The sequence below is a fragment of the Anas platyrhynchos genome, chromosome 3, assembly GCF_047663525.1.
Source record: "Anas platyrhynchos isolate ZD024472 breed Pekin duck chromosome 3, IASCAAS_PekinDuck_T2T, whole genome shotgun sequence".
In the NCBI taxonomy this organism is placed as follows: domain Eukaryota; kingdom Metazoa; phylum Chordata; class Aves; order Anseriformes; family Anatidae; genus Anas; species Anas platyrhynchos.
In genome coordinates, this window is record NC_092589.1 from 99,146,838 (window position 1) to 99,172,946 (window position 26,109).

General features: G+C 38.3%; 1 protein-coding gene across 9 annotated transcripts in view; it reads right to left on the bottom strand.

Annotated features, from left to right (window-relative positions):
* Nucleotides 1-1,642: 1,642 nt before the first annotated feature.
* The window catches only part of ARHGEF10 (Rho guanine nucleotide exchange factor 10), a 118,729-nt gene continuing 94,262 nt past the window's right edge, over nt 1,643-26,109 (bottom strand). For all 9 annotated transcript variants that reach the window (XM_072036375.1, XM_038176790.2, XM_072036376.1 and 6 more), the window contains 4 exons: nt 24,109-24,251; nt 15,669-15,843; nt 7,558-7,680; nt 1,643-5,532 (listed from right to left, as the gene is read on the bottom strand). In XM_072036375.1, the coding sequence (XP_071892476.1) occupies nt 5,018-5,532; nt 7,558-7,680; nt 15,669-15,843; nt 24,109-24,251 (956 nt within the window). In that variant the 3' untranslated portion in view covers nt 1,643-5,017. The remainder of the gene's footprint in view (nt 5,533-7,557; nt 7,681-15,668; nt 15,844-24,108; nt 24,252-26,109) is intronic.

Genomic DNA, 26,109 nt, shown 5'->3' on the forward strand with positions numbered 1-26,109 from the left:
AAGAGCAGTGGGGAGAATCAACCTCTAAGTGCACCTATTTCTATTCCCTGTGTGTAATAGACTTAGGGTCTCAAGATTCGGGCTGCTACGCTCCATCCCATGTGAAGCAGGCTACGGGGATATGTGCTAAGCGCTTCACCAGTACCAAGAGACCAAAGAGATTGATGCAGTTAATCAGCCCCAAACCACCCAAGTAGCTGTGTCAGTGCTGCCTGATGGAAGAAGCCTTAACCCCCAAGAGCCTGCTGTGATCAGGACACGACCAGAGGCCAGTGGTGCTCAGGCTGTAGTCCCAGTCCTGCCCAGTTCACTGGCACAGACAGCTCAAGAGCTGCACGCGCGGGATGCCTGCAAGCAGGAGGCACAGCTTAAAGGGCTAATCATGGGTTTAGGCAGCAGTAATGTCTTTAATCTGTTTTCTTGTACAGACTCATCATGAGGCTTCAAGTCAGCCACTTTTCAACTCAGCTTACTTCGAGCTGCAGATATCAATCTACCTTCTTAACAGGACTGTTATTACATGAAGAATTACTGCTGTGAAGATATACAAAGCAACCAGAAATACTGAATCAGTCCCATGGTGTCACTCATTGAAGTACAGATCAACTCTTACAGAGCCCTCCCTTGATTGCAGCTTTCAAACTGCAGATTTTTCTCACCCCCAAATGCATTTCATGAAAAGTAATTCGTCTTTATGCACTTCAAAAATCAAATTGGACATGAGAGAGGAACAATAAAGTTTAAACACTGCACCACACTTTGTATCTTCCCCCATATTCTCGTACGTGTCTCAAAGGGGCAGCATGCACTTTTTAAACACCCTCATCCCACCCATAAATGAGTTGTAAATGCCAGTTGGGACAGAATCCAGCCTGAAGTGTGTGAATTTACAATATCCTGCACTCACGGAATTTAATTTCATTTAGTATCTTTGCTATTGCAAGAATAGGAGTGGCAAGGAAACTTATGAAAATACCAATGATCTTCAGAAGAGGGAATGAAAAGTTGGTGTTTTCCAGAAGAATAAATATAATATATGTGGTATTAAAGACAAGAACAAAAAGGCAGGCTTTAATAGCTATTCATTTTACTTCAATAACTCTCTTCTTGTTTAGTTATAACAGCGCAGGTACACACAAAAAGGCTATTGCAGAGCCTGATGAATACAAGCCTCTGAATTTAAACACAATCAGGGGATTCTGTATGTATCCTTTAGGGCAGATTAATTAGGGTGAATTGCCAGTTACCAACTGAAAATTAATTTCCTCTTTTAATGCTTTTCTCTGCCATACTCATTTGGAGCATTAATGCATCTCATTTTTCTATACCATATGCACTGCCCAAATGCTGACTCATATTCCCTGTAGGCAGCATAGAAGAAATTTTACCGCTTGAGTTCTATTTGTGTCCATTCATACAGGGGTCAAACTTATTATGAGAGTCTGCATCACTTGCAGAAATTGCACTCGATGGTGCTTAAAACCTAGAAACTATAAAAATTCAAAAATATATCTGTTGTCCTCATTACATATCCTATTTTCCCTTTCATGACTTCATTTATATATATATATTTCTCATTAATGCATGCCATGGATTCCAGCCTTCCTGTTAAAATGACGACCCGAGAAATGTACTTGTGAAGTTAATTTTTATCACATTTTTTATTAAACATTTTTTCAGTTTATACTTTGAACATAAATACATACGTTTTATGGCTCATGTTATAAAAGACCCTACTATGTGTTAGAAAACATATACAGAGTATATCGTAGTGGTTACACTTGCTCCCCTTTTTCCCTAATGTTTTCCATAACTTCTATTAATCTAGAAAAGCAGTATCAGAAAGCAAGATCCAACCTACCCAGCAGCAGTCTGCAACGGCTATTAAGGTTATTTGCCTGCTGTAAAATAAACTTTGGTTCCTCTCTGCTTTCACAGTAAGGTAATACCTTGCTACGTACGCTGTGTATCAGAAGATAAGCATTGCATGTTGTGCTCAGTTCATTACTGAAAATCCAGTTCATGACAGTGTGTGTCTCTAACAAAAGACATACATCTTTTTTTTCTCTATACCACTCAGTAAGACAAACAGATTCATTTGTTTTCAAAACAGTGTAATGTAAATGTGGGACCCGGTGCTGGTCTTACTGAGGTCAGTGGCAAAACGTTGATGGACTTTCAGAAGAGCAGATTTGGATCTGTTTCTACTGTTCTGTTATCTGAAGAAAGCAACATTTCAGCTGGAAGATAGGATGAACATCACTTAAAACTCTCATGCATCATTGCCAGCAGATTCTGTAATAGCGCCATGCATGGACTTCCAGGTGAATGTGTGGGGGACTCAGCTCACCATTCTCAGTGATAACGAACCACGAGAGAGTGAGCATAATAATGATTCCAGTCCCAAAAGCACGGACATGGAAGCCCACACCCAGGGGGCACACAGAATCACACCTTTAGTCTTTTTGCTGTAGCGTAGCGAAGGGACGCTAGGTTATATATGCTTTATACACAGAAGAATCTTTTAACATGTTTTTTTTTCAATATACATACATTAAACTGTACGATTTAGTACTTCCACACAGTGGGCAAAGAGCAACTCCCAGGGCCATAGCTATGGAAGAGTGTAGAAAACGCTACCGGCCTTGATCTCTCAGGCCAGGCAAGACCAGGCACTAGGTCAGGAAGAGGAGGAATATTTGGGGAAAATGTTATTGGCTGATGGCTTAGAGGCACGCTAAATTGTTTTGCACAAGGACTCATGCCAACACTAAGCCCATACCAATACTGACAACACCCAGCTGAAGCGGTGAGATGTAGATGGTGAAAGACACAGTGTAAAAGCATAAAACAGTAAGGAAGGACCTAAACCTACAATCCAATCCATAAGAGATTTCCTTCATGACTTATCCAAGTCCATGTTATTATGGCTTAAGAAGCCCATTCTCATCAGGATTTAGGATGTGGGCCAAACCGCTGAAATGTGCGTGCATATCTGATTTTTGAAATGTCTATTTTAGTGCCTACAGGCAAAGGTTCTCCGCAGCAGCATTCCCTCTGTGTGTCACGTGGCAGGAAGACACGATGGTCTCGTACTGCGGTGCTCCATCAGGCTTGGTGAGTCAGCCCACCCACTGACTTTGGAGTCAGCTTGACACAGGTTTGCTTTTTAGAGCAGACTGAGAATTTAGAGAGATACAGATTTGGTGAAAAATAGCAAAAGAAATTTCAGTAACGCTTAAGATGCTGCTGCTATTTAAGAAAAACAAAAACAAAACAAAACTATCTTATATTGAACAAACTAATCCAGTCTCTGGTACTGTTTACGTTGAAATATAACGTGCAGGGAAACACTAATTATGGCTAACGCTGATTAAAACTATGCAGACTGAAACAAAACGTGGTGGAATCAAGGAATCTGTATTAAAAGTAGCAGAAATAATAATTTTAGGAAAATCCATCCCCTTACTGGGATAAGAGTGATGAAGCAGCCAAAACTTGCACTTGACTTTAGTCAATGCAAACATCTGGCAGACTTTCTGCTTTGGACACATTTAATTTATATTTTATTGAACCAACGGACAGTATTTGAGTTCTCAACATATCCAAATGAAACTTGAGAGTCCTAATTTCTCTGTGTCTTTCAGTCTATTGACAAGGGAAAAGGATGTTCCCAGTTCCTTCACTCAACACACATTAAATGCATTTTGATTGAATGACGTGTCTCGTCACCATTTTTTGCAATGTCTTTCTGAGCGGAAGGCTTTGTCTTGTATTTCACATGCACAGAGACTAGTGCAAAAAGCAATGTCAGTAGTAATCCCCAAATTCAACATTCCCTTTGGAAATATTTTGATTCATGAAGAAAAGACGATTAATTAGGTCTCTGTTTAGATTTCAGCCCTCTAACAGCACCAAAGCAACACCTTTCCTCACTGAGTGAATGAACGCAAAGAAACGGTGCACACTGTTTTCACAATATCCACTTACAAAACTGTGTTTGGCTGAATCTCTGGGTGAAAAGATAGGACCATATCTCAGCTGTATGCAGTTATACAGTGACACTATTTGATAGGTGTTTGCCTGAGGATGTAGCAAAAATCAATTGATGCAGGGCAAATGCCCACAGTGATTACATGCGCTTCCTATACGTATTGCAATGTTAGTGTGTTTCTCATTATTTATATACTCGTTAGGCACACCTAATTAAAAACGGCACAGTCCATGTCTAGCTTTGATACCAAGCTGCCAGGAGGGAATGTGTTACCAGCGCTACAATGCACAGCTGTTCTACATCTGTATTTTCTATTTGCCCTATGCCATAACATCCTTAGAACTTTCTCTATGTGACAGACACAGTGCACCTACTGAGAAAATTAATGCACTTTTTATACTGCAACTTTTTTTTAATAATACTGAGCATTAGAAATAAAAAATATCTATTTTTTTATGTTGAAATAAACAAGTGTCAATTACAATAACTGCTTTTGTTCAGACCAAACTCTGGCATATGGAATGATGTTAAAAATTATGATGGTAGTTACCAAATTAATATTAGCTTGCATTAGAATATTTATTGTTTAAAAATATTTGCTATTTTGTTAAAATCTACAGTCCATGCAATATGTCACTTTGGAAAAGGGAACAACCACTGATTTACATAACCGAAAACGGCATGCGACAGAGTACATGTTCCTTGCCTTCCCTAAGTGCTATAGAACATTATGATATTTATAAATGCAAATATAAATAAGGGTTCTAAAGTCTTTAAAAGTGTCTAACAAATCCTTTCTGTTCTAAGTATCAAAGACAGAATCAACAACTAATTTTTTTCCAATACTCTTAACACTGTAGGATGTTCTAAATATGTGAAGACTCTGCCTTGTATCTGTGATCCAGCCCTACTGAAACTGCTCTCACATATATAAGGTCTATTGGTTTGGGTCCTAGGCTGGCATTTGCTGTAAAAAATACCAGACTTTGTTTCATAGTAGGAAGTATTTTAAATTTTGTTCACTCAGATATTTAATAGTGGGATCTGCCAGACCATCACTGAAGATACTAATTCATCTTGTCGTTGCTGCTTGGTCTTCTTGTTCACTCTTCTGTGTCCTTGGCCACCAGAAATGACTAACACTGAAATTGCTTTCATTTTCTTGGATTTCTGTCTTTTACTTTTAAGTGAGAAATTTTGATCCTTCAAAAGCTCATAAATGTTACTGTCCTCTGGTCTATGCTCTAGGGAACTTGATCCATGAGACAAAGTAAGGGATCCTGAAGATGAAGACAAGTCACTTTTTTGTGCAATGGATCCTGCTGAACCTCCCAGCCAAACTGAAGTATCAGGGTTGTTACTCAGGGAAGAGCCTGGTCTGTCACTGTGCAGAACATTCTTTTGGTCGTCGTCTTTAGATTCTGAGCCAGGAGGCAGGCTGTTCCTCAACTTGTTTTTGTTTTTCTTGTTTATAGACGTAGCCATTACAAGAAACTTGACTGGCCCATTGTGTGCATGATATGACACCATTCCTCTTCCTGGAGCCAAAAGAAAAAGACAATTAAAGGATTAAATATAAATAAATTAATAGAACACATAGCACTCTGCTGTAAGTAGTTCATTAAATTTGCTCAGGAATGCATAACTCTTAAAATTCTATTATATGCTTCCAGTCTGTCTGTAGCTTGTCTGTTGCCTTGTATGTACACAATTTACAGAAAAAATGTAGAAAGAAAAAATCATCTATTGTGCCATAAGGGTGTTTTAGGACTGTGTTAATAAACCAGCTGAAATGTGACAGTATGAATTCAAACTGACTTATGCTGTGTTCACAACAGCGTGAGTGCAGAAACTTTCTACTTCTTTCTTTCTTTCTTTCTTTTTTTTTTTTGGCATTGACACAAATATAACATTGTGAGTTTTCTCCAGTAATCCACAAAGAAAATATGTGGTTTTCAATTAATCTACTGCAACTCTCTACCTTTCTAGAATAGCATACGAACATCTGTTTTGTTGTAATAGAGCTCTCCACACTATAAAGCAGGAACTAAAGCTCATCCTTCTGAATGCTTTTCTAGTTACCATGGCAGATTCATAAGGAAATGGCTGAACAATTTCAATTATTTTTTTAAGGTATTTAAACAGTGGGATGCTGGTAGTACGAAGAGAATTTACACTGTGCAAATCATTAGAATGTACAAAAAAGAAATTGCATAGTGCTAAATTCAGAAGCTCAACCAACATCAGTGTATATGGCTTTTATGGTTTATACATATATATATATACACACACATTATACAAAATCAGCTGAAATATTAAAAAGAATTAGGCTATCAAGGTAAAAAAACAACTCTACAAATCACTCTGTCCATCTCTAGCTCCCTAATACTTTTCAGGTTATAATAAAAAAAATCTGCTTTTACAGCAAGTGCAATGATATTAAGATGAATTATCACTACTGGAAGCCCAACTGGAAAAAGTCAGACATTTTTGGTTCAAATTCCAAACACTGTATCCGAAGACTACAAAAATGTAATGATGCTAGACCTGTGAAATCTGACAAGTCTTGACCCAAAATAAATGCAAGAATATGCAGATGACATAAAACACATCAAAAGAGAAAATGAGAGAATGAGATGCTTTTTTGACTCTACAACTATGCTTTTTTTTGCCTTTTTTTTTTTTTTTAAATATATTTCTAATATTGCTTCCCTATCATTTAAGAAACATTCATCTGTTGTCATACTGGATTATTGCTGCGTATCTTGCTGAACACAGAGGATTACGTTTTCATTTTGAAAAGTTACATAAGCTTTTTTTTTTTTTCTTCCCCTGAAGGAAGTTACAAATAGCTTGCTTCATAAAATCTGCCAGCTTCCCTCCACAGCTCAGCAGCTCTGGCAGAATTCTGAAACCAAAATGCAGAATGGCAAAGGGGTGTTTAATTGGAATACAACATACTTAAACAAATGTTGGTTCTGCTAGCAGCTTAAATACTTGCAAAATGATACAGCAGCATTCAGATATATTTCAAACAGGGCAATGTGAAACTAACTCACGAAAGCATCTCTCAATGCAAAAATACTGATCATTGTCCAAAAACCAAAATGTTCTCATATATACCAAGTCTCCAGTTTTGGAACAAAAGGGTACAAAACCAATTTACCGAATAATCGAACAACATACTACATTTTCAGTACCTACATCTCTAAACTTAATGCTTTCCCCAAATCTGGAAGAAAGATTGTTTGCATGCACTCTCTTCTTCTTCTTGTATTTTTACCGTACTCCGACAGGATTAATGCCTATCACATTCGTATTCCCTAAATAAAAACAGTTGTCCTGACTCAAACAACTGAGAGAAATCTAGGCAAGTATCTGTATATATGGTGAAGCTGAGGAAGAGTGACAACTACAATTTCATCACAAAGCTCTGATAAGTATTTGAACAATACATGTAATTTGGCAGTCATTTGAACTACTGACAGAAAAAAAATAAAAAGAAAAAATAAATGTTCAGTATAACACCATTCTACTCAATCCATTTGAGAAATTTCACTCACCAGTTACTTTGGGAATCCCCTGCAGGCGTGGCACTGGCAATGCTACTATTATACCCAGATTTGTTCCGACCAGTAATAACCCATGGCACACCAGAAGGCTGGTCACAGAAACACGCTGCTGCCCTGTGAGGTGTAGGAAGCACTGCATTATTTCAGGGTGATGATCTTTGCCTAGATCAAAGTAACCTCAAACACGCAGTCAGCTGTACAGTCTCATTCAGCAAAGCACTCATCAGAAAGGCACACATTTTGCTGGGTTGAGGTATTAAACTTTTGTTGCTACGTGGCAATTTAAATGCAATTGAACTTCTTATATAGTCTGTCCTAGATCTCTAAACCACAGTATCTAAAAGTAGACAGAATCACAGAATCATTAGGGTTGGAAAAGACTTTCAAGATCATCTGGTCCAACCATCACCCTACTACCAATGTCACCCACTAACCCATGTCCCTAAGCACCACGTCCAACCTCTCCTTGAACACCCCCAGGGACGGTGACTCCACCACCTCCCTGGGCAACCCGTCCTAGTGCCTGACTGCTCTTTCTGAGCAGAAATGTCTCCTCATTTCCAACCTGAACCTCCCCTGGCGCAACTTGAGGACATTCCCTCTAGTCCTATCACTGTAGGACTCTGTAGTACTATCATCTGTGAGAAGAGGCCGACCCTCAGCTCCCCACACCTTCCTTTCAGGCAGTTGTAGAGAGCAATGAGGTCTGCCCTGAGCCTCTTCTTCCCCCGACTAAACAACCCCAGCTCCCCCAGCTGCTCCTCACAGGACTTGTGTTCCAGGCCCTTCACCAGCTTCGCAGCCCTGCTCTGGACATGCTCCAAGGCCTCGATGCCCTTCTTGTAGTGAAGGGCCCAAGTATGGTTTTGCAAATATACTGTGTGTATTCTCAATTAAAACAAAACAAACAAACAAACAAACAAAACCAAAACAAATAAAAACTGAAAGGCATTCCACTTCCCAATGTTCAATAATGTATTGCTACTACAACATGCCATACTTGAGACTCAAACCTGTTCACAATTACTTTTTTCTCCTAGCTTTTATTTTGTGAAATATTATCAGAAGTACTGTATCCACATTTGGGTTCCCCCATACAAGAATGACATTGGCACACTGGCATAAGTCCAACAGAAAGCCACCAAGATGCTAAGGAAACTGAAGCAAATAATGAGCATGAAGGGATTAAAAACAACACCTGTCTAATGGGACAGTACACAGAGTCAGACATTTAGATGTGTACACTGACAGGAAAAGACGCCATGGACCAAATCTGGGACATGGAAGATTGATATTAAATGTAGGGAGAAGTTCCTTCACTATGAAGATGGCCAAACGCTAGAACAGGCCACTCAGAAAGGCTGTGGAACCTCCATCCTTGAAGATTATGAAAATTTGGCTGCACAAGGCCTTGTAGATTGATTTTTTTCTTACGAAAACAAGGTCATTTCTTGCTTATAGCGAGTACCAAATATGTTTGATTCAGTGTAGATGGATTTTCAAAATGATCTTGACAAGTTACATAAATGGAAATACTGCCAGCCCAAACTTCTACCATGACTCAAGTTTACTCTGAGGAGTATTAAAACTGTGCTAAAGTCATCAAGGTTCAAAGCTTACACATTTTTGGATTTACAATTAACTTTACATGCTAGGGAAGCAGTCATTCCCATCTCTATGATAGCTCTCAAGTTGTTAATCACCTTCATCAGTAAGCAAGGAATTTGGATACTATATCTGATATAACTGTGATGAACCTACATGTTCCACACTTTGGAAAAGTACCTTAATTACGGTGTATCACAAATTGATGCATTTTCCATCTCTTCCCTTGAAGCTGACCCAATTTACAGCCAATAACATACAAATCACAGACCCGGTAGGAAAGCAGGGAAGAGCAGCTTGACTGCAGCCCAAAGGTTAAAACACTCAGCTGGAAAGCAGCAGGTGGACCACAGTCCAAGTCTTTCCTCACAGAACTTTACAAAACCAAAATATTTATCCAGCAATGGTGTGTTGTCAAAGGCACACATCAGCTGCAGGGCCAGATCTGGAACCTCGGCTTAGAAAACACATTCTAAAACACCCTACAGGCAATTAGGTCACCCTCGGCAGGTGTAGCAAGCATGAAGAAATTGAAGAGGCTCCATCTACTCATGCAGGTTTTCAGAGACCGGCTTCCCACCGGTAGGTAGCTCAGCTCCACCACAGCACTCTCTCTCTCTCTCCATCCTCAAAGGAACAGGGGAAGAAAATACGATGAAAAAAGCTCGTGGGTTGAGGTGAGGACAGGGAGATCCCTCAGCAAGTAACATCACAGGCAAACCAGACTCAGTGTAAGGGAGATTAATGTAATTTTTGCCTATTGATAACAGACTAGAGCAGAGACACCTGTGTTTTTCCATAAACTGTAGGTATTTATGCGGGTATGACGGCATCATCCCTCTTCAGGTAGGTAAGCATAAATGGGTTATGTCTATAGACAAATTACAAGCCTTTTGAAGCCCCCCTTTTTTAATTAATGAGATTAATTTAGTTTCCAAAACAAAGTACATAAAAAGATTCCTTCACCACTGGTTCGATGGAGAACCCTACGGGGAGACAGATTTCTACCTCACGAGTCAGAGGGTGAGGGGCAGTAAGTATCGAAAACCACATCAAAGCCTAGAGTGATGACACAGATGGCAGCCCTGAGAGTGAGAGAAAAACACTGAGAGCCCCACAATAAAAACAAAAGACTGCTTGTGCTGTTTTCAAAGCTGTCCATGTAAGAGGTGATAACCATTCGGCTGTCCTCAATCATTTGCCAATGTAAATTTTGCATTTACCTTTATAACAGGTCAAAAAAACCCTCCATATACTGGATTTGTCAAAAATCAAGCCTCGAGTTTTGTGATTTAAAGCTCAAACCTGCTCAAGTTACATATAATATTCAAAGATCTCCCGCAACCTGTGTCACAGCAAATGCAAGGTAACTGCAGGTTAGCTTAACTTCACTGTATTTTGCCTACAGCTTGTTTTACAAAGTACAGACAGAAATAATTAAGTACAATTATATTTTATTTTTAAATTGTAAAAAACACCAGTTGTACTTTTGCCTGTCAGACCCCTTGCAGAAGCAAGATGCTCACATTTTTAACAATCCATCTTTAATGCTTTTTCGACTGTTTAAAATATAAAACAATATGCATGATTTTATACACCAGCCCTGAAGCAACTTCCAGCGAGTAATTGTTACCAGTGAGAACCGGTAATGTGCATTACTGTTTCCATAGGTGAAAAGAGCAAATTACAGCCAGCAACCTGGAATCTTAAACACCGAGCACAGCCTCAAGCACGAAACATCTCTAGTGAGGTCAAAAGGAGTAACGTGTGCTTTGAAATCTGGGAAGAGCAGGAAACATCTGCATCTGAAAAAATCCTTTGAAATAGCACATAATAGCAGCAAAATATATATATATATAAACAAACTATTATAATAGATATTAATTTTAAATACTAATTTAACTGTTACCCAAGGATTAACTCATATCTTTCAATGTTATTTTGTGACTTTGATAGATTTCAAATTGAGAGAAAAAAATATAAAACCAATTCTCCAGGAACTTTAAGCAGTAAGCACAGAAATCAACAAGTTAACAAGGGAAAATCATAAACAGCAATGCCAAAACCAAGTATTGTTATCTTTATATGAAAACTTTTATTTCACTCTGTCCCAGTGCAATGATGCAATTGTTAAACTCATGAAATAATCTTACCAAGATCTTGACTTTACCAAGAGCTGAAGCCAACAATTAAGTTAACACACAGACAAATAGTTTTATTCTGTTCCTGCTCTGTGTTCAATCTTTCTCAGGTCGCAACTTCTGACCCAGTCTCAACAACCACATAAATCCTCATGGGTTTCCACAGAGATCTGAATTCAGCTCTAGGTATTTGCAAGGACATAATGGTGCATTATCCTCTTACATGAACTTGCTCTTCCTGTTATATAAAAAATTGTCTAAAAAGCACACTGCACAAATCTAATGGGCTGACCTCAAATTTTCACCCATCATTTAATCATTTCTCAGCAGTAAAATCATAAAGCAACCACGTTTTATGGTGTGGCACCTGGTGGGATGGGGTCAAAATAACGCTATAAGCCTCAAAGTATAGTTTGTTTTCTGCAGAGAGGAAATGATACATTTTTCTCTTTGCCCTTTCCATCTGTTTCCAGGAAACACACATGTGCCATGAGAGGATATATGGATATATACAGAACACAGCAACATCAACAGAATTCACCTCTTTGTTAAACAGGTAACCCTTCATCATCCCCATGAGCAATGAAATTACATCTATCAAGGTCACAGCCATCTCTTTAAAAGGCATGCTGGAGGACACTTTTGAATAATGAAATATTTTATACAAGGGTGAAAAACAAGACTACTAATAACAAATAGACTGCATACCCATGTTCTGTACAATTGATTGATTGATTTAATAACCAGGCTACGTGAACAGTGAGGAAGGTGGGTGAAAAGTTGCCTTTGCTGAGATTTCAACCACTGATCATAAATACTAAGCATAAACTTGCTCTACTAGATGAAGCAGATTTCATTAGCAAGGTGTTTCTATTTGACTTCAAATGTTAATAGATTTGTTTCTTTTACTCAGCATGTCTCCTCTCCAGCTAACAGACAGCGTGTGCCACTTAAAATCAATCTCACTGTACTGTACTGTTGTGTGACCTATAATGATGATGATCTTCTCCAACTCAACAATTATCTTGCGGTTTTTTGTTTGTTTGTTTTTCACAATGAATTTGTGCTTTCTGGTGTGTTTTTGTTGTTGTTGTTGCTGCTGTTTTAATAGAACATAAGCTTGTTACATACTATTAGGAAGTATTTTATGGCTTGTATTTTTGATTATGTATGAAGCAAAGGGTCTGTGGAGCATTATGTAGTAAACATACACCCCATAGCTGCCTCAGCAACCCTGATTTACTTTTCAGTCCTGTGTTCCTACATACAAGCTTCCCATAACTCCAGAAAGCCATTGGCTTGAGCTCATACCAGGGTTGTTACTTTTATCCCTTGGTGTATATGGACTACTATGGACATGGTTGATAGAGGATGTTCTGGGATACAGTAGTTGTTTAATACCTGCTCAGATGTCTCAGCAGATTCACTGTGGTCTTTTTTAAGCCATTTAGCTGACATGTATGACATGAATGTTACCATACTCTGATCTATAACTTGGGGGCATTTTCCCAGTCAACCTGTCTTTCCTTAGCCAGACCTTTGTAAGCAAAAGGTGTAAGAAATCCCCACAAATGAACCATGATAAAACAGTTGATTTAGAAAAAAAAAATTACTTTTGGTTCACGGTGTGTGTGTCTGTTTGCTTTTCTACATTACTCAACTTGGCCGAATTGTAATGACAATAATTTCCTGTTACATTTCACTTACACTTCATTATTCTGTCCTACCCAGTTGGCTGCTGAGTTATCTTTTTCAAAGTAAAAGAGGCACGTCCCTTAAAACAAGGAGAGAAAGCAGTCATGTTTAAAGCTGTCTTCTCCCCAAAATGGGGAAATCTACTGTCATGAGAACTGCATACTGAGGTTACGAGAACCTCCTACTCCTCTGTCTTAATTGACTGCTACAGCTATCCTTTAAAAATAGCCTTGTAATTCACAGTGATCATTCTTAAAACAGTGACAGTAAATTTTTCTTTTACTTTTACTGTGTAGTAACAGAAAAATTATAATTTCATTAAGTTAATGTAGTTATGCTCCTCTCATTTACATTGCTTTAAATGAAGATGCAGATAACTTCCTCAGGTAGCCTATTAGGCAAATATTACACATCATTGCTCCTACTACAAACTTGGCAAAAGTAGGCCAGGTTCTTGGAAGTTATTTCATGATCTTGCACTCTCCTTTTTTCTTAAGAACCTTAGAAATATTTTTACATCAATTTCTTCTGTCTCATTTTAATACAAATTGAATTTTTATTCATCTGTTCTTTTTGCATATTAAAGAACTCCTGTTGGATTACAGAAAACTAAGAGTTGTTTCTTTTAAAACTAAATGATGTCCTGTAGCACACTTACCATTCCAAACGTTAGTCCCTAACTTTTCAGTCCCTAAAAATCCTCAGAAAAGGCACAATGCACAATTCTAAATACGAAGCAGCTTCACTCCTCCTCCTTTTTCATTTTTTTTCTTCTTTTTTAATCTCAGCATATACTATACAGAGTTTGATTTATTCTTTGTCTTCTTCTTGTTCCAAAAGTTTTTACCTCCTACTCCTCTGTCTTTTAGCCTTTGTTGTTGCAGTATTATTGGTATCATATAAAAAGGCCCAAGAGCTGCTGCTCAATAATTGAAATTCATTTCATTTATAGAATGGAGTCTTCCCTTGGAACACTTGCTGTAATAATGTTCTACTCCTGAAATAAATTTCCATTTCCATTCACCGAAGCACATTTTGTGAAGAGACAGAAAAGGAAAAGAAAAAACACCAAGAATCTAAAATGAGTAAGAATGACACCAAGGAGATATAATTAGCTAGAACTCTTTTACAGAAAAAGAAAAAAAATCATGTTACATCAGCAGTTTTATTACCATGGCAATGAACATTAAAGCTAAATTTGTTTGAAGATTTTTATATGCAGAAAAGATGTGTAAGGGAGGCCCTACTTCCTTTTTATCCCCCTATAAACAAGAGAAAATCTTGGAAGTTATCTTTTTAAAAATCTAATCTTGATTTCTTTGCATAAGGCTGATGAATTAAATCATGCAACCTATTTAAAACTATTTAAAGGCAGGACATTTGCTGTTGTTCATTGTTGGTGCTACAGTCAAACAACACATGTGAAAAACACCCAGGCTAGAACACTGTAAATGGACACAATTTAAAACAGAGCTTTATTGCAAAGCTAACATGCTCTTAAAGAAAACATGGTAAGACTAAGACTGAAGAACTGAAACATTTTGATGCAAGATTTATACCTCATTCTCCTAAGAATATAAATATAATGTCAGTGCTGGAAGAACTGATGTCTACTAAAAGCAAAGCAATGAAGCTGGCACACACATTCCAATAAAAATTGCAGTAGCTTAGTCCATTACAGTCTATAAACATGGACATACAGAAGGAATGTTTGTCCCCTCATGGACAACTCATGGTCAGCCATCCCAGTATCATTCTTCTGTCTCTGTCTTCTCCTAACATTCTCACATCCCCTACATGATGTGCATCTGTTTAGATGCGTAAGCCAAAAGACATCCCAAAGCATTTGCCCTCCAGCACTACACAGTCCATAGTCATATTAGCCTACATCAGTCTGTAATAACACCCGTGCATGGCAACTGAAATAAAAAGTGCCAGAAACAGGTTTATCTCACGCAGACATTTCCCTAGTTATTAGAGAGCCACCCACTTCGATACAGGCCAATGCAACTGTCTATGACACTGATGATTTTGGGATGATTAAAAAGCTTCTGTCTTAGAATGCTTAAAGATCTGCTAAATGTCAACCCAACAAACACAGGTTTCATCTTTGCCTATAACACTAACCTTTTAATTGAGCAAACTACAGCTCCAAACAGCAAAACATGGAACAAACTCTTAAATGGAAGAATGTGAGTGGTTCAGCTGACTTCACTGGGAATACTGATGTAACTAAAATTAAGCAATTGCCTTAGTGGTTTGGATCCTAGGCTAATTGACTCCATCGTGTATTTTGATATCAAGTTCCAGAAGCAAATACTAAATTTTGCAAAGCAAACACATTTTCTTGGTAGACTGCACTGCCGTCATGTTTTATAGTCACACAAAAAAAAAAAAAAAAAAGAAAGGACAAAACAGAATACCTGCTTATCTATATAATTTATAGCCTTTTAGGAGGAAAATTGCTATTCAACAAGCTCAGTGCACACATCGTTCTTTTGGGAAGGTAACAGACTGCGACTGACCAAAGTAAATAGTCACAAGACAGTTATCAAAGCCTGAGACTGATGTTCGGATTCTGGCCTTATCTATAACACTCTGAAAAATAACACTGACAGAGACAAAACAAAAATGTTTTATCATATGGTGGGATTCAACTACCTGGCAACATGTTGTGAACAGGCGTGGCAATGTTAATATCCTGGAGGTGTTTCAGTGTCTCTGTGTGGAACAGCCGAAGCGTAGATCCAGATGTGAAGGCAATCCAGACTCCCACTCCAGCAACAGCCATGTGAGAGATTACCATCCCTTCCTCTTGATGAGCTTCAAAATGGCTCTGTAAGAAAAACAAGATAAGGATAATCCTCTGGATAAGACCTATTAATTTTTCCTGTTACTTTTTTTTTTTTTGAAAATACATCATCATTAGTATGGAAAGATTCTCAGCTTTTGAACCAAAGTCTAACTAAAGATAGAGTACCTTCACCATAACTTAGATGGATATTCAAGTGGTGTAGTAGGTTGTTAACTATTTCCCCTTGGATTTTAAAGGCTTCATTCTGCTCCCTGCCTCTGTCTTCTACCTCAGCAAGTTGGATACCCTGAGAAGAATTAGTTGAAGTAATAAAGACTGACGCAAAAAAGTCATTAAGAATCTTGGGTTTTTCCTCTTATCTTGTCACTATGATTCCCCTCAGATCCAATAAAGGATGCAGATTCTCCTTAGTCCTCCTTTTCTTGTTTATGCACTCAACAAAAAATTTTTTTTTACTGTTTTTTACTGCAGTGGTGAAGTTAAACTCTATCTGGGCTTTGGCCCTTCTAATTTCCTCCCTGCATAACCTCACATTGCTGTAGTCCACCTCAGCTGCCTGCCCCTTGTTCCAAAGGTCATAAATTCTGTTTTTATTCCTGAATTCCAGAAGTTCTCTGTTCAGCCAAGCTGTTTATCTTCCCTGTTAGCTTGTCTTTCAGTACACAGGGATGGCCTGCTCCTGTGCCTTCAAGATTTCATTCTTGAAGAACATCCAGCTGTCCTGGACTTATCTTCTAGAACCGCCTACCAAGAGATCCTATCAACCAGGTCCCTAAATAGACCAAAAGTATCTCTACAGAAACCCAAATAACAGTTCTACTGACTGTCCTTCTTGCTTCCCCAAGGACTGAGAACATCACACAATCACCATACCCAAGAAAGCATCTTTTTGATTCAGACATTTCTGAATTTAGTAGTAGTAGTAGAAGATAATATTTAGAAGTATTAGCTATTTTGTACCCCTGACCTTCAAAATACTGATGCTTCTTGTTAGAAAGATCAAAATGCTCCTTTTGAAGAAAGTAGTAATGCCAGACTTTCAGGATCTAGTGCCTAATTTTTTTTCTTGATCTGGTGATTTCACATTTGTGACTTCTACGTGGCTCCAAGAAGGCTGACACCTCTTTACATGTTTGTATAACACATGAAAGTATAACACATGAAATAAAATTGTAGTGAAGGTCTTTAATCATTTACAAGAAGTAAAGATTTTTTGTTTCTTTTTTTTTTGTCATGTCAGTAAACTGTCTATACAGAGCCTTTAAATATTGCACTAGCTATATCAAATACAGAGAGCTAGTCTGATAAACAAAACTTCCATGATTAAATAAATGGTAAAGTGTTCCTTGTATACAAATCCCTACCTGAAGGATATGTAAGTAAATATCTTCATTAATATTCACAGTACATATTATATTTGCAGATAAAATGCAAAAGTACCCTGTTACTCCATGTGAAAGCATACTTCGGTTTTCTGTGTGTTATAATTAAAAGTTATATCTTGGTCATTTTGCATGCAAATCTAAATTACAAATTTAAGATGATTATGTTTTGAATGTATTTGGGTTATATAGTTCTATTTCTTCATCTAAATTCAATGAATAGATGAAGACCACAGATGAAGAATAGAACTTCAAGCTTTCACAAAGCCTAACTTCTGATATTTTACTTAGAGGCCCTTTTTAATTTTATTACTTACCAGTACAAATAAAATCCATAAATTAGTACTTTCCACTGAGAAATTGGCTACTTAAAAATAATGGGAATTATTTATTTATTTTTGAATTTATGCTATTCTTCAAATGTTAATTTAAAAAAAAAATATGAATAGAGAAGTTTCTCTCCAGCTGTTAGGCAGTAGTTCAGATTTAGAGAGCATTATTACATTACTTTTTGACTCTTCTAACAACACTGCAGAATGCAAGGTAAGCACCTCTGACAGGTACATTTATATTCATCGCTTTCCTCAATCTCCACTCATTTTTTTTATTTTTTTTTAATCACATAACATAGCTTTGAGCACCCTGATCTAGTGGCAGGTGTCCCAACCCATGGCAGGGGGGTCAGATCTAGGTGATCTTTAAGGTCCCTTCCAATCCAAACCATTCTGTGATCATGCAATTGATTCAACGGAAGTTACCCATGAACAACATTTTCTGAAGCCAGAAACAGATCTTATGACTAGATTTCATGATATATCATAATGCATGTAAATGTTTTCTTGCAGACGGCCCTTTGTAAAAATAGTTTTACCCATGTAGTTGACCAAGGGAAGCCAGCAGAGGTAATCTTTTTGTATTTCAGCAAAGCTTTCAGTACTGTCTCTCACAGTATCCTTCTGGACAAAATGCTGAGCTTACAGCTAGACAAAAACATAATGTGATGGGTGAACAATTGGCTGACAGGTCAGGCTCAAAGAGTTGTAGTAAGTGGGGTTACACCAGGCTTGAAGCCAGTCGCTAGTGTGATCCTACAGGGTTCCATTTAAGGGTCAGTTCTCTTTAATGTTTTTCAAAAATGATCTGGACACAACAGCCAAATGCTCACAAAGTTTGCAGATGACACTAAATTAGGAGGAGCTCTGTCCTGCTCTGTTCTGTGTTGGTGTGGCCTCACCTTGAGTACTATGTGCAGTTTGGGGCACCACAGTATAGAAAGGACATAAAACTATTAGAGAGTGTCAAAAGTAGGGCAACAAAGATGGTGAAGAGTCTAGAGGGCAAGATGTACAAGGAGCAGCTGAGGTCCCTTGGTTTGTTCAGCCCAGAGCAGAGCAGGCTGAGGGGAGGCCTCATGGCACCTGCAGCTCCCTCACGAGGGGAGCGAAGAGGCAGGTGCTGAGCTCTGCTCCCTGGGGACAGCGACAGGACCCGAGGGAATGGCATGGGGCTGGGACAGGGGAGGGTCAGGATGGGGGTTAGGGAAAGGTTATTCACTGAGAGGGTGGTTGGGTACTGGGCAGGCTCCCTAGGGCAGCGGGCATGACACCAAACCTACCAGAGTTCAGCAAGTGTTTGGAGATCAGAGTTTGAATTTTGGGTGGTCCTGTGTGGAGTCAAGAGTTGGACTCAGTGATCCTTGTGGGCCCCTTACAACTTGGGATATTCTATACACTTTTGTTTATAGACTCATACATACACTGATCACATAATTGTTTGGGTGGAAATGGACCTTAAAGATCACCCAGTTCCAACCCCCCTGACATGGGCAGGAACACCTCCCACTAGATGAGGCTGCTCAAAGCCCCATCCTGACTGGCCTTGGCACTTCCATGGATGGGGCATCCACAACTTCTCCGGGCAACCTATGCCAGTGTCTCAGTACCCTCAGAGTAAAGAATTTCTTCGTAACATCCAACTTGAATCTCCCCTTTTAGTTTAAAGCCATTACCTCTTGTCCTAGCACTGCATGACAAAGAGTCTCTCTTCAGCTTTCTTGTAGCCCCCCCTTAGGTACTAGTAGGCTGCTATAAGGTCACCCTGGAGGCTTCTCTTCTCTAGACTCAACAACTCCAGTTCTCTCAGCCTTGACGGTAACGAATTGACTTAAAAACTTCTCAGGGACAGATCCAAGGCCACTGAAGTGAATTTTAGCAATTTGAACGGCTTGAAATATGAAGAAAACTGAAGCTGATGGTAAAAATTAATTTTCTCTGGTTTTCTGACCACAGAGGACAATTCTGTGAGTGCAACTGTAAACAACTTGCACAGGCATTTTTGTCACATTCCATTTTTACCAGCTAACTCATTATACTCCCACTTTGTCTGCCCTGCAGTTGGTACAGCTGTCTGTTGAAACAGACACATTTAAAGGAAAACTGTAATATTGTCAACACCACAAGAAGCATATAAAAAGAACTATTCTTCTCATTCAAAGGGCCTTCTGAGATGGAGCAGGAACATACCCAAACCTGTATATTCTTTTACAAAGCACAAAGTTTTTGTATAGAAGATAATTTTGACATCTGTTTCAATTACACATCTATCTGAAATCCAAGAGCCGTCCTTTTTCCTCAAGTTCTTTTTTTTACACATTACAGGAAATACAGATATGCGAGGACAAAAATGTCTCATTCCCTTTGTTATTAAAAGAATCGAACTCCATTTTACTTTTTCACTTTTCATAAATACATTAGTCTCTAACTTCTATTCAGTCTTTTTTTTTTCCCCCCTCAGGCAGTCTTCTCCTAACTCTATGGCAACATCAGAGCTTCAGAACACACTGGATGCCACAGCGAGTCTGTCCTGCAGTGGAGGCTGACATAGCTAACTATTGTTTCAACAGCACGGGGCATAGCTGAAATGTTTCTTTTGAGGGGTTGCCCACTTGTACCATACAGCTGTGCCAAGAACTGAACCACATTAGTTCAAGGTTAATGAGAGATGCATAATGGGTATCATTGTCCACAAGGTGAAAGAAATTGTTTTTACTTCTTTAAAGAAGATACAGTAGTTGGGCAACACACACTCAGGTATAGGGATTTTCATTTGTTTAGTTTATTCAGCTAAATATTTTGGTTTATTCTACTTATACATTGTTAAAACTAGAGCAGCTCATAAATAGTTAGCCAAGTTTTAAAAACAAGACGAAACAGAACAGGATGGAATGCCATTCAATTCTCGACTTTATTCCGTTACATTCTCTGGCTTTTTTGTTGTTGTTTTTAAACGGACTGCCTTTGCAGAGCTTAAGGTTCTACATGCACAGAGAACTCCGTAGGATGAAGGCTGATACTAAACAGCAATGCAAATCCCAGATCAAGGGTCAAGGCTGAAGACAAGTTTCTTCTTCACAGAAAGAGTATCAGAAAATAAAATTAATACATAACAACAATTGATGCATTTCTCACACATCCTTTGCCAAGTAGCTTGAGGCATCGTGCCAGTGTGGGGCACTGTGCCGATGAAAGTGATTTCCTGAAACACTACAACTACTACAATAATGTATCATTAAAACAAGTGAATTGAAAGTCTTATCCAAGCGTGTTAAAAAAAAAAAAAAAGCAGGAAAAGTGTGTAACACCCATAATCAATACATTGGATGCCAAATCTGCTCATTGGGTAACAATTTTTAAAAAAAAGTTTAAATCAGAGTCTTAAAAAAGCAGGGAGGTGTGCAATGAGATTGTGTTCAGAGAATAATGTACTTTGCACTTAGCAAATGCACAGGCAGTTAAATTAAATGCTTATGAATCTGGGAGTGCCTTACAAGGAAGGTGTTTATGAAATGATCTTGAATATGCTCTTGGGCTTGCGTAAGTAAGGTCTTCAAAACTTGTCAGGTACCTTTATAAATAGTTTATAATGACCCAGAGCATATAAAATGTATGCACAATAATAAAAAGCAATCAAGAAAAAAGCAGCAGTAACTTGAGGAATATGGAAAAATAAAGGATTTGCACAAAGGGAAGAATAACAGTTGAGCCTTGTGTGACACCTGCATTCCTGTTGACAGAGCAAAAATGAATATTACTGAACTTGACTCCAAAATTCTAGAGTCAAGTCTTTACTACTAACTGAATCTCCCCTAAAGAGAGGACACAGAGGGAGAATACACCATTTCTTTGCTGATTTCCCCCCATATAGAAACGCTTCTTCTCTGCACAGTACAGAAGAGGTAGCTCAGATATATTTTGTTTCTGATATTGTTAAAATACATGTATATCCTATAGAGAGTGTCTAAACTTCCTTGTGTATTAAACCAATATTGCCAAAAAACATGGTATGGGCATCATAGCAGATAACTTTCGGAAATAGAAAACCAGGAAGTTATCAAAACAAGTCAGGTAACTGAGGAGAGCAATAAAAAGCAGTGAGCTGTTTTGTCTGGTGAGATGATTAACACAGGATCAGTAACTATGTATATCTTAGGATCAATAAAAAGCAACAGAAAATCAACATTTGTTTGCACTTCAGTGAGGAAGAAAACATGCTATGGTATGAGTATTTCTGTGAAATAAACACGACCATCAGCTAGTCATGCAAATATTCATCACAGTCTTGAATACAATTATCTGTGCTGCAAAAACATTATTCAACCCAGACACACCATTTCCAGTTGCAGCATTTCTTTATGTTGCTTGCTGCAGCATTCATTGCTTGTGTGTTAATTATAGCTATAGAAGTCAGTGGATCTATAACAACCAAGGCTCTGAAAATAATGGATGGGTCAGTTTCAATTGGGAAATTGAAAGAAACCTCCAGTGATGTTTTTGTAGGAAAACATGAAGTAAAAGCTGAAAAATTGAACTACTGTGTCTGAGAGAGATTGATAGAATCTTATTTGTCTCTCTCTGAACTTCTGTTTTCACTTCTGTAATTGACAATGCCACGCTGTATTTTAGTAGCATAAACTTAATATGTTCTTTAATCCTCCAAGCTTGTCTGGATTTGTTCTGTGCCAAAATAGCACACCATAATCCCACCTGCAGGCACGCAACCTGACCTGGGAAGAACCTGGTGACTGAATCAGGCCAGAACTGCAAAAATTATTTACAGTGATATGGCTGTATAAACCCAATCTCAGGAACAATCTGACTGTGATCTACTACTACTGCCACGTATATCTTGTGAGAATCAGAGAGATCAGAAACATCACAGAATCAAAGAATATCCCAAGCTGGAAGGGGCCCACCAAGGATCATTGAATCCAACTACTGACTCTACACAGGAACATCCCAAATCAAACCCTATGTCTGAGAGCACTGTCCAAATGCTTCTTGAATTTTGTCAGTTTCGGTGCTGTGACCACTGCCCTGGGGAGCCTGTCCCAGTGCCCGACCACCCTCGGGGTGCAGAACCTTTTCCTCACACCCAGCCTGACCCTCCCCTGTCCCAGCTCCATGCCGTCCCCTCAGGTCCTGTTGCTGTCCCCAGAGAGCAGAGCTCAGCGCCTGTCCCTCCGCTCCCCTCGTGAGGGAGCTGCAGGTGCCATGAGGCCTCCCCTCAGCCTGCTCTGCTCTGGGCTGAACAAACCGAGGGACCTCAGCTGCTCCTTGTACATCTTGCCCTCTAGACTCTTCACCATCTTTGTTGCCCTCCTTTGGACGCTAATAGTTTTATATCCTTTTCTTTGATGCCCTAAACTGCATGCAGTTCTCAAGGTGAGGTCACACCAGTGCAGAGCAGAGTAAGAATTCGTCACACAAGTCTATGTCAGTAACTCCAGGTGTCCCAGAGGCTACCCCACAATCAAGGTAATTGGAAGTCTATCCACAAGAACCTATCCGAATCACCATTTCAAAATCTTTTTTTCCTCATAACTTCCAAACCAAGAACAAAACAAGGATAAAAGAAAAATGAAAGGAAAACAAAGAAGCAAAATATACGATTCTAGCATTTACTTCGATGAAGCAAGTCACCCAGAAATCACAGATAAAAACAGGAAATTAGGACACTCGCTCTCCCTGCAATCCCATGACAATGACTCACAGAATCAATTGTTCCAAACAGACAATTGTTGGGAGAAAACAGGATCATCAATGAAAAAAAAAAAAAGGCAGCAACAAAGCACACACAGAAGGAGGCTGTGATCTCATCACAAATTCCAGCCTGAAAGAATTTCATGGCTGTAAACATCATGGCACTCAGTATAATTGTACCATAGGTTGAAGGAGAGGCTTTAATCGCTCACATTTCATCAACTCTTAAACTTTAGGCGCTGAGACATTCTTTTGGTGGAGCACTGCAATTTTAACAGAATGGAAGGCTTCATGCTTTTTGGAAAATGCGGTTGTAAATATGAGTTTGAATCCTTAACATTCTTCTGTCTTCCCAGAAAAGCTGACGTTTGCATGATTATTCATTTGAAAATGTTCCTACACAAAGGACATTTCTGTAGACCACTGAGAAACAGAAGTGATCCGAAATTTGCTAAGAAATCCTCAGAAAGCAGAAGTCACATCTAACTATGCAGAGGCAGTCTCTTTGCATTAAACCTTCTTCTGGAATTAATGGGCAATTTGTACGGGCTGCTTTTGTTGCTGCTTTTTTTTCCTTTCGATCTCATTTTGAAGCAAACCTCTTCCCCCAAATACCCTATAAGCACTATATGTAGAAACATGGGGGGAAGAAGAAGCATACCTTGATCTAATCAAACATCAGCAAAAAAACATTGCGGTAGAATTTCAGGCTGTAGGGGGTGGGATTTAACACAATAAATGAAACCATAGTTTACAAAACGCTTCCTAAATCTTCACATTTCTTAAAGAGATTTTAATGTTTAAATTTTACCACTTATACATCGCAGCATAGCATGTGAATAATAATTAATTTCAAAAGCACTTACCTCTATGGAATGCGTCACAGTGCTGATTATAAAAATTTGTCCACCACACGCAGCCCAAATGGTATCTTCCATCACAAGCAGACTTCTGACAGGCAGAACCCCCAGCTTAACTGTCTTCTGAGGTTCGGTGTTCCACGTCCCATCTTTAAGAAAAAAGAATAGAAAAGACTGTACACCATAAAATTGCAATCTTTATTATAAAATACTTTTGGAAACGCTGTTTCAGTTTGTTGATAATGACCAAACAGCACTCCGAAAAGGAGCTGCAAACTAATCCAGAGGCTTTGACATGAAAAATTGTAAATACACGAAGAATTGGAACAGTGATACCATAGAGCCTACTGTGCAAAACATTGCAAAGCTGCACTCTGTTTTGCATCTGTGTAATTTTAACTTCCAGGGTAAGTTTGTAAGGATAATCCCCTTACCTTAATGTTTTAAGAGGAAAAAAAAACACTTGTGTATTTGTTAACTGAACAAATTTTATCTGGATTAATTGATATACATGGAACCAAACCTCACATTGCTGTTCTCGTATAAACGCTTTTCTTTCCAGAGGAAGCACAGTCAGAAAGCCACAACTGACACAGTTTTCTCCAACTCAGAAGGAGCTCACAAGTGAACTGTTTCAGCCAAAATCAAATTCCAACTAGGACAGATACTTATTTCAAGAAGTTAGGTTTTTGTGGTAGGTTTTAATGAGCTCCAATAACTCTCTAGGCACATATTGATGGGGAATGGATTTTCTGTTACTAGATGCTTTGTGTAAGAAGGTGGTTTTTCATTTGGTTGTTTTTTGTTGATGGTGGTTGTTGTTTTTAATTAAAACTGAATTCTGTGCTGTATCTTCACTTTTATTGTTATTCCCCTATCCTGGTTTTGGCAGGGATAGTTATATTTTTGTAATTATTTTCAATTGCTTTTTATCATATTATCATATATATTTTTATTATTCTATGATTTTTATTTTTTCATATAATTTCTATTCATTTTTATTTTATTATTACTATTTATTGTTATTTATTCCTACTTTATTATATATATTTATTATTTTCTATTATGTTATTATTACATATTACTTTTATTATTTTTATTTATATTTTTTATTATATTGTCCTCATCTCAACACACACGGTCTTGCATTTTTTCAGTTTTCTCCCCCACCCCACTGTGGGCTGGAGGGAGTGAACAAACAGCCGCATGGTGTTCAGCTGTCTGCTGGGTTAAACCACAACATCCCCAGCCCACAGTGTTTTCTGTGGACCACGTATAGCAGATCCAAATTACAATACACAGTACATGTTGCAGCATCGGTTATTCACAGACCTTTTAATAAAAGCTGCATGCCCACTTACTGCTGTGGTCACTTACGCTTGACATCTCTTTGAAACAAGGATTAGCAGATCATTTGTCTAAAACATTTAACAGCTAGCTATACTGTTGAAATATTTATGGCTGTCTTTTATGCATACATTTTGACTTTACCATTTTAATACTTTTATGAGTTTGTCTATTGAAAGAACTCACTGAACATTCTCGAATACAACCTTTCTGTCCATTACTTAGTATTACTATCACAATCTGATAATGTATCTGCTTTAACATTGAGATAAGATGTGTCCAAAAGGCCCCATTTCCTCATTTGAAAGCCTTCTTCCTGCATAAGCTACAAAAATGTTGTTTCCTTTACTTACACTGGTTTCAACTTGGTAGCCACTTGAATTTTGATTTATGAGACCAAGGTAAGCACATCTTTAGTCAAGCACTTGAGCACTTTTTTTTTTTTTTTTCCTCCTGTAATGAGTCCACCTTTCATTATCTGCTTAGGCATTATCTGCTTGTACAATAACAACAGCAACAATGATAAGCCTCTGCTTTTGGAGTGCTTCTAATTGCTTCTGCCATCTGCATTATGCAGTCTTCACTGAGTCACTCCCGGGATGTGGCTCTGCTCTGAAAGCATCTTTGCAAAAAGGGCATTTAGTTTCAGACTGTCAAAAT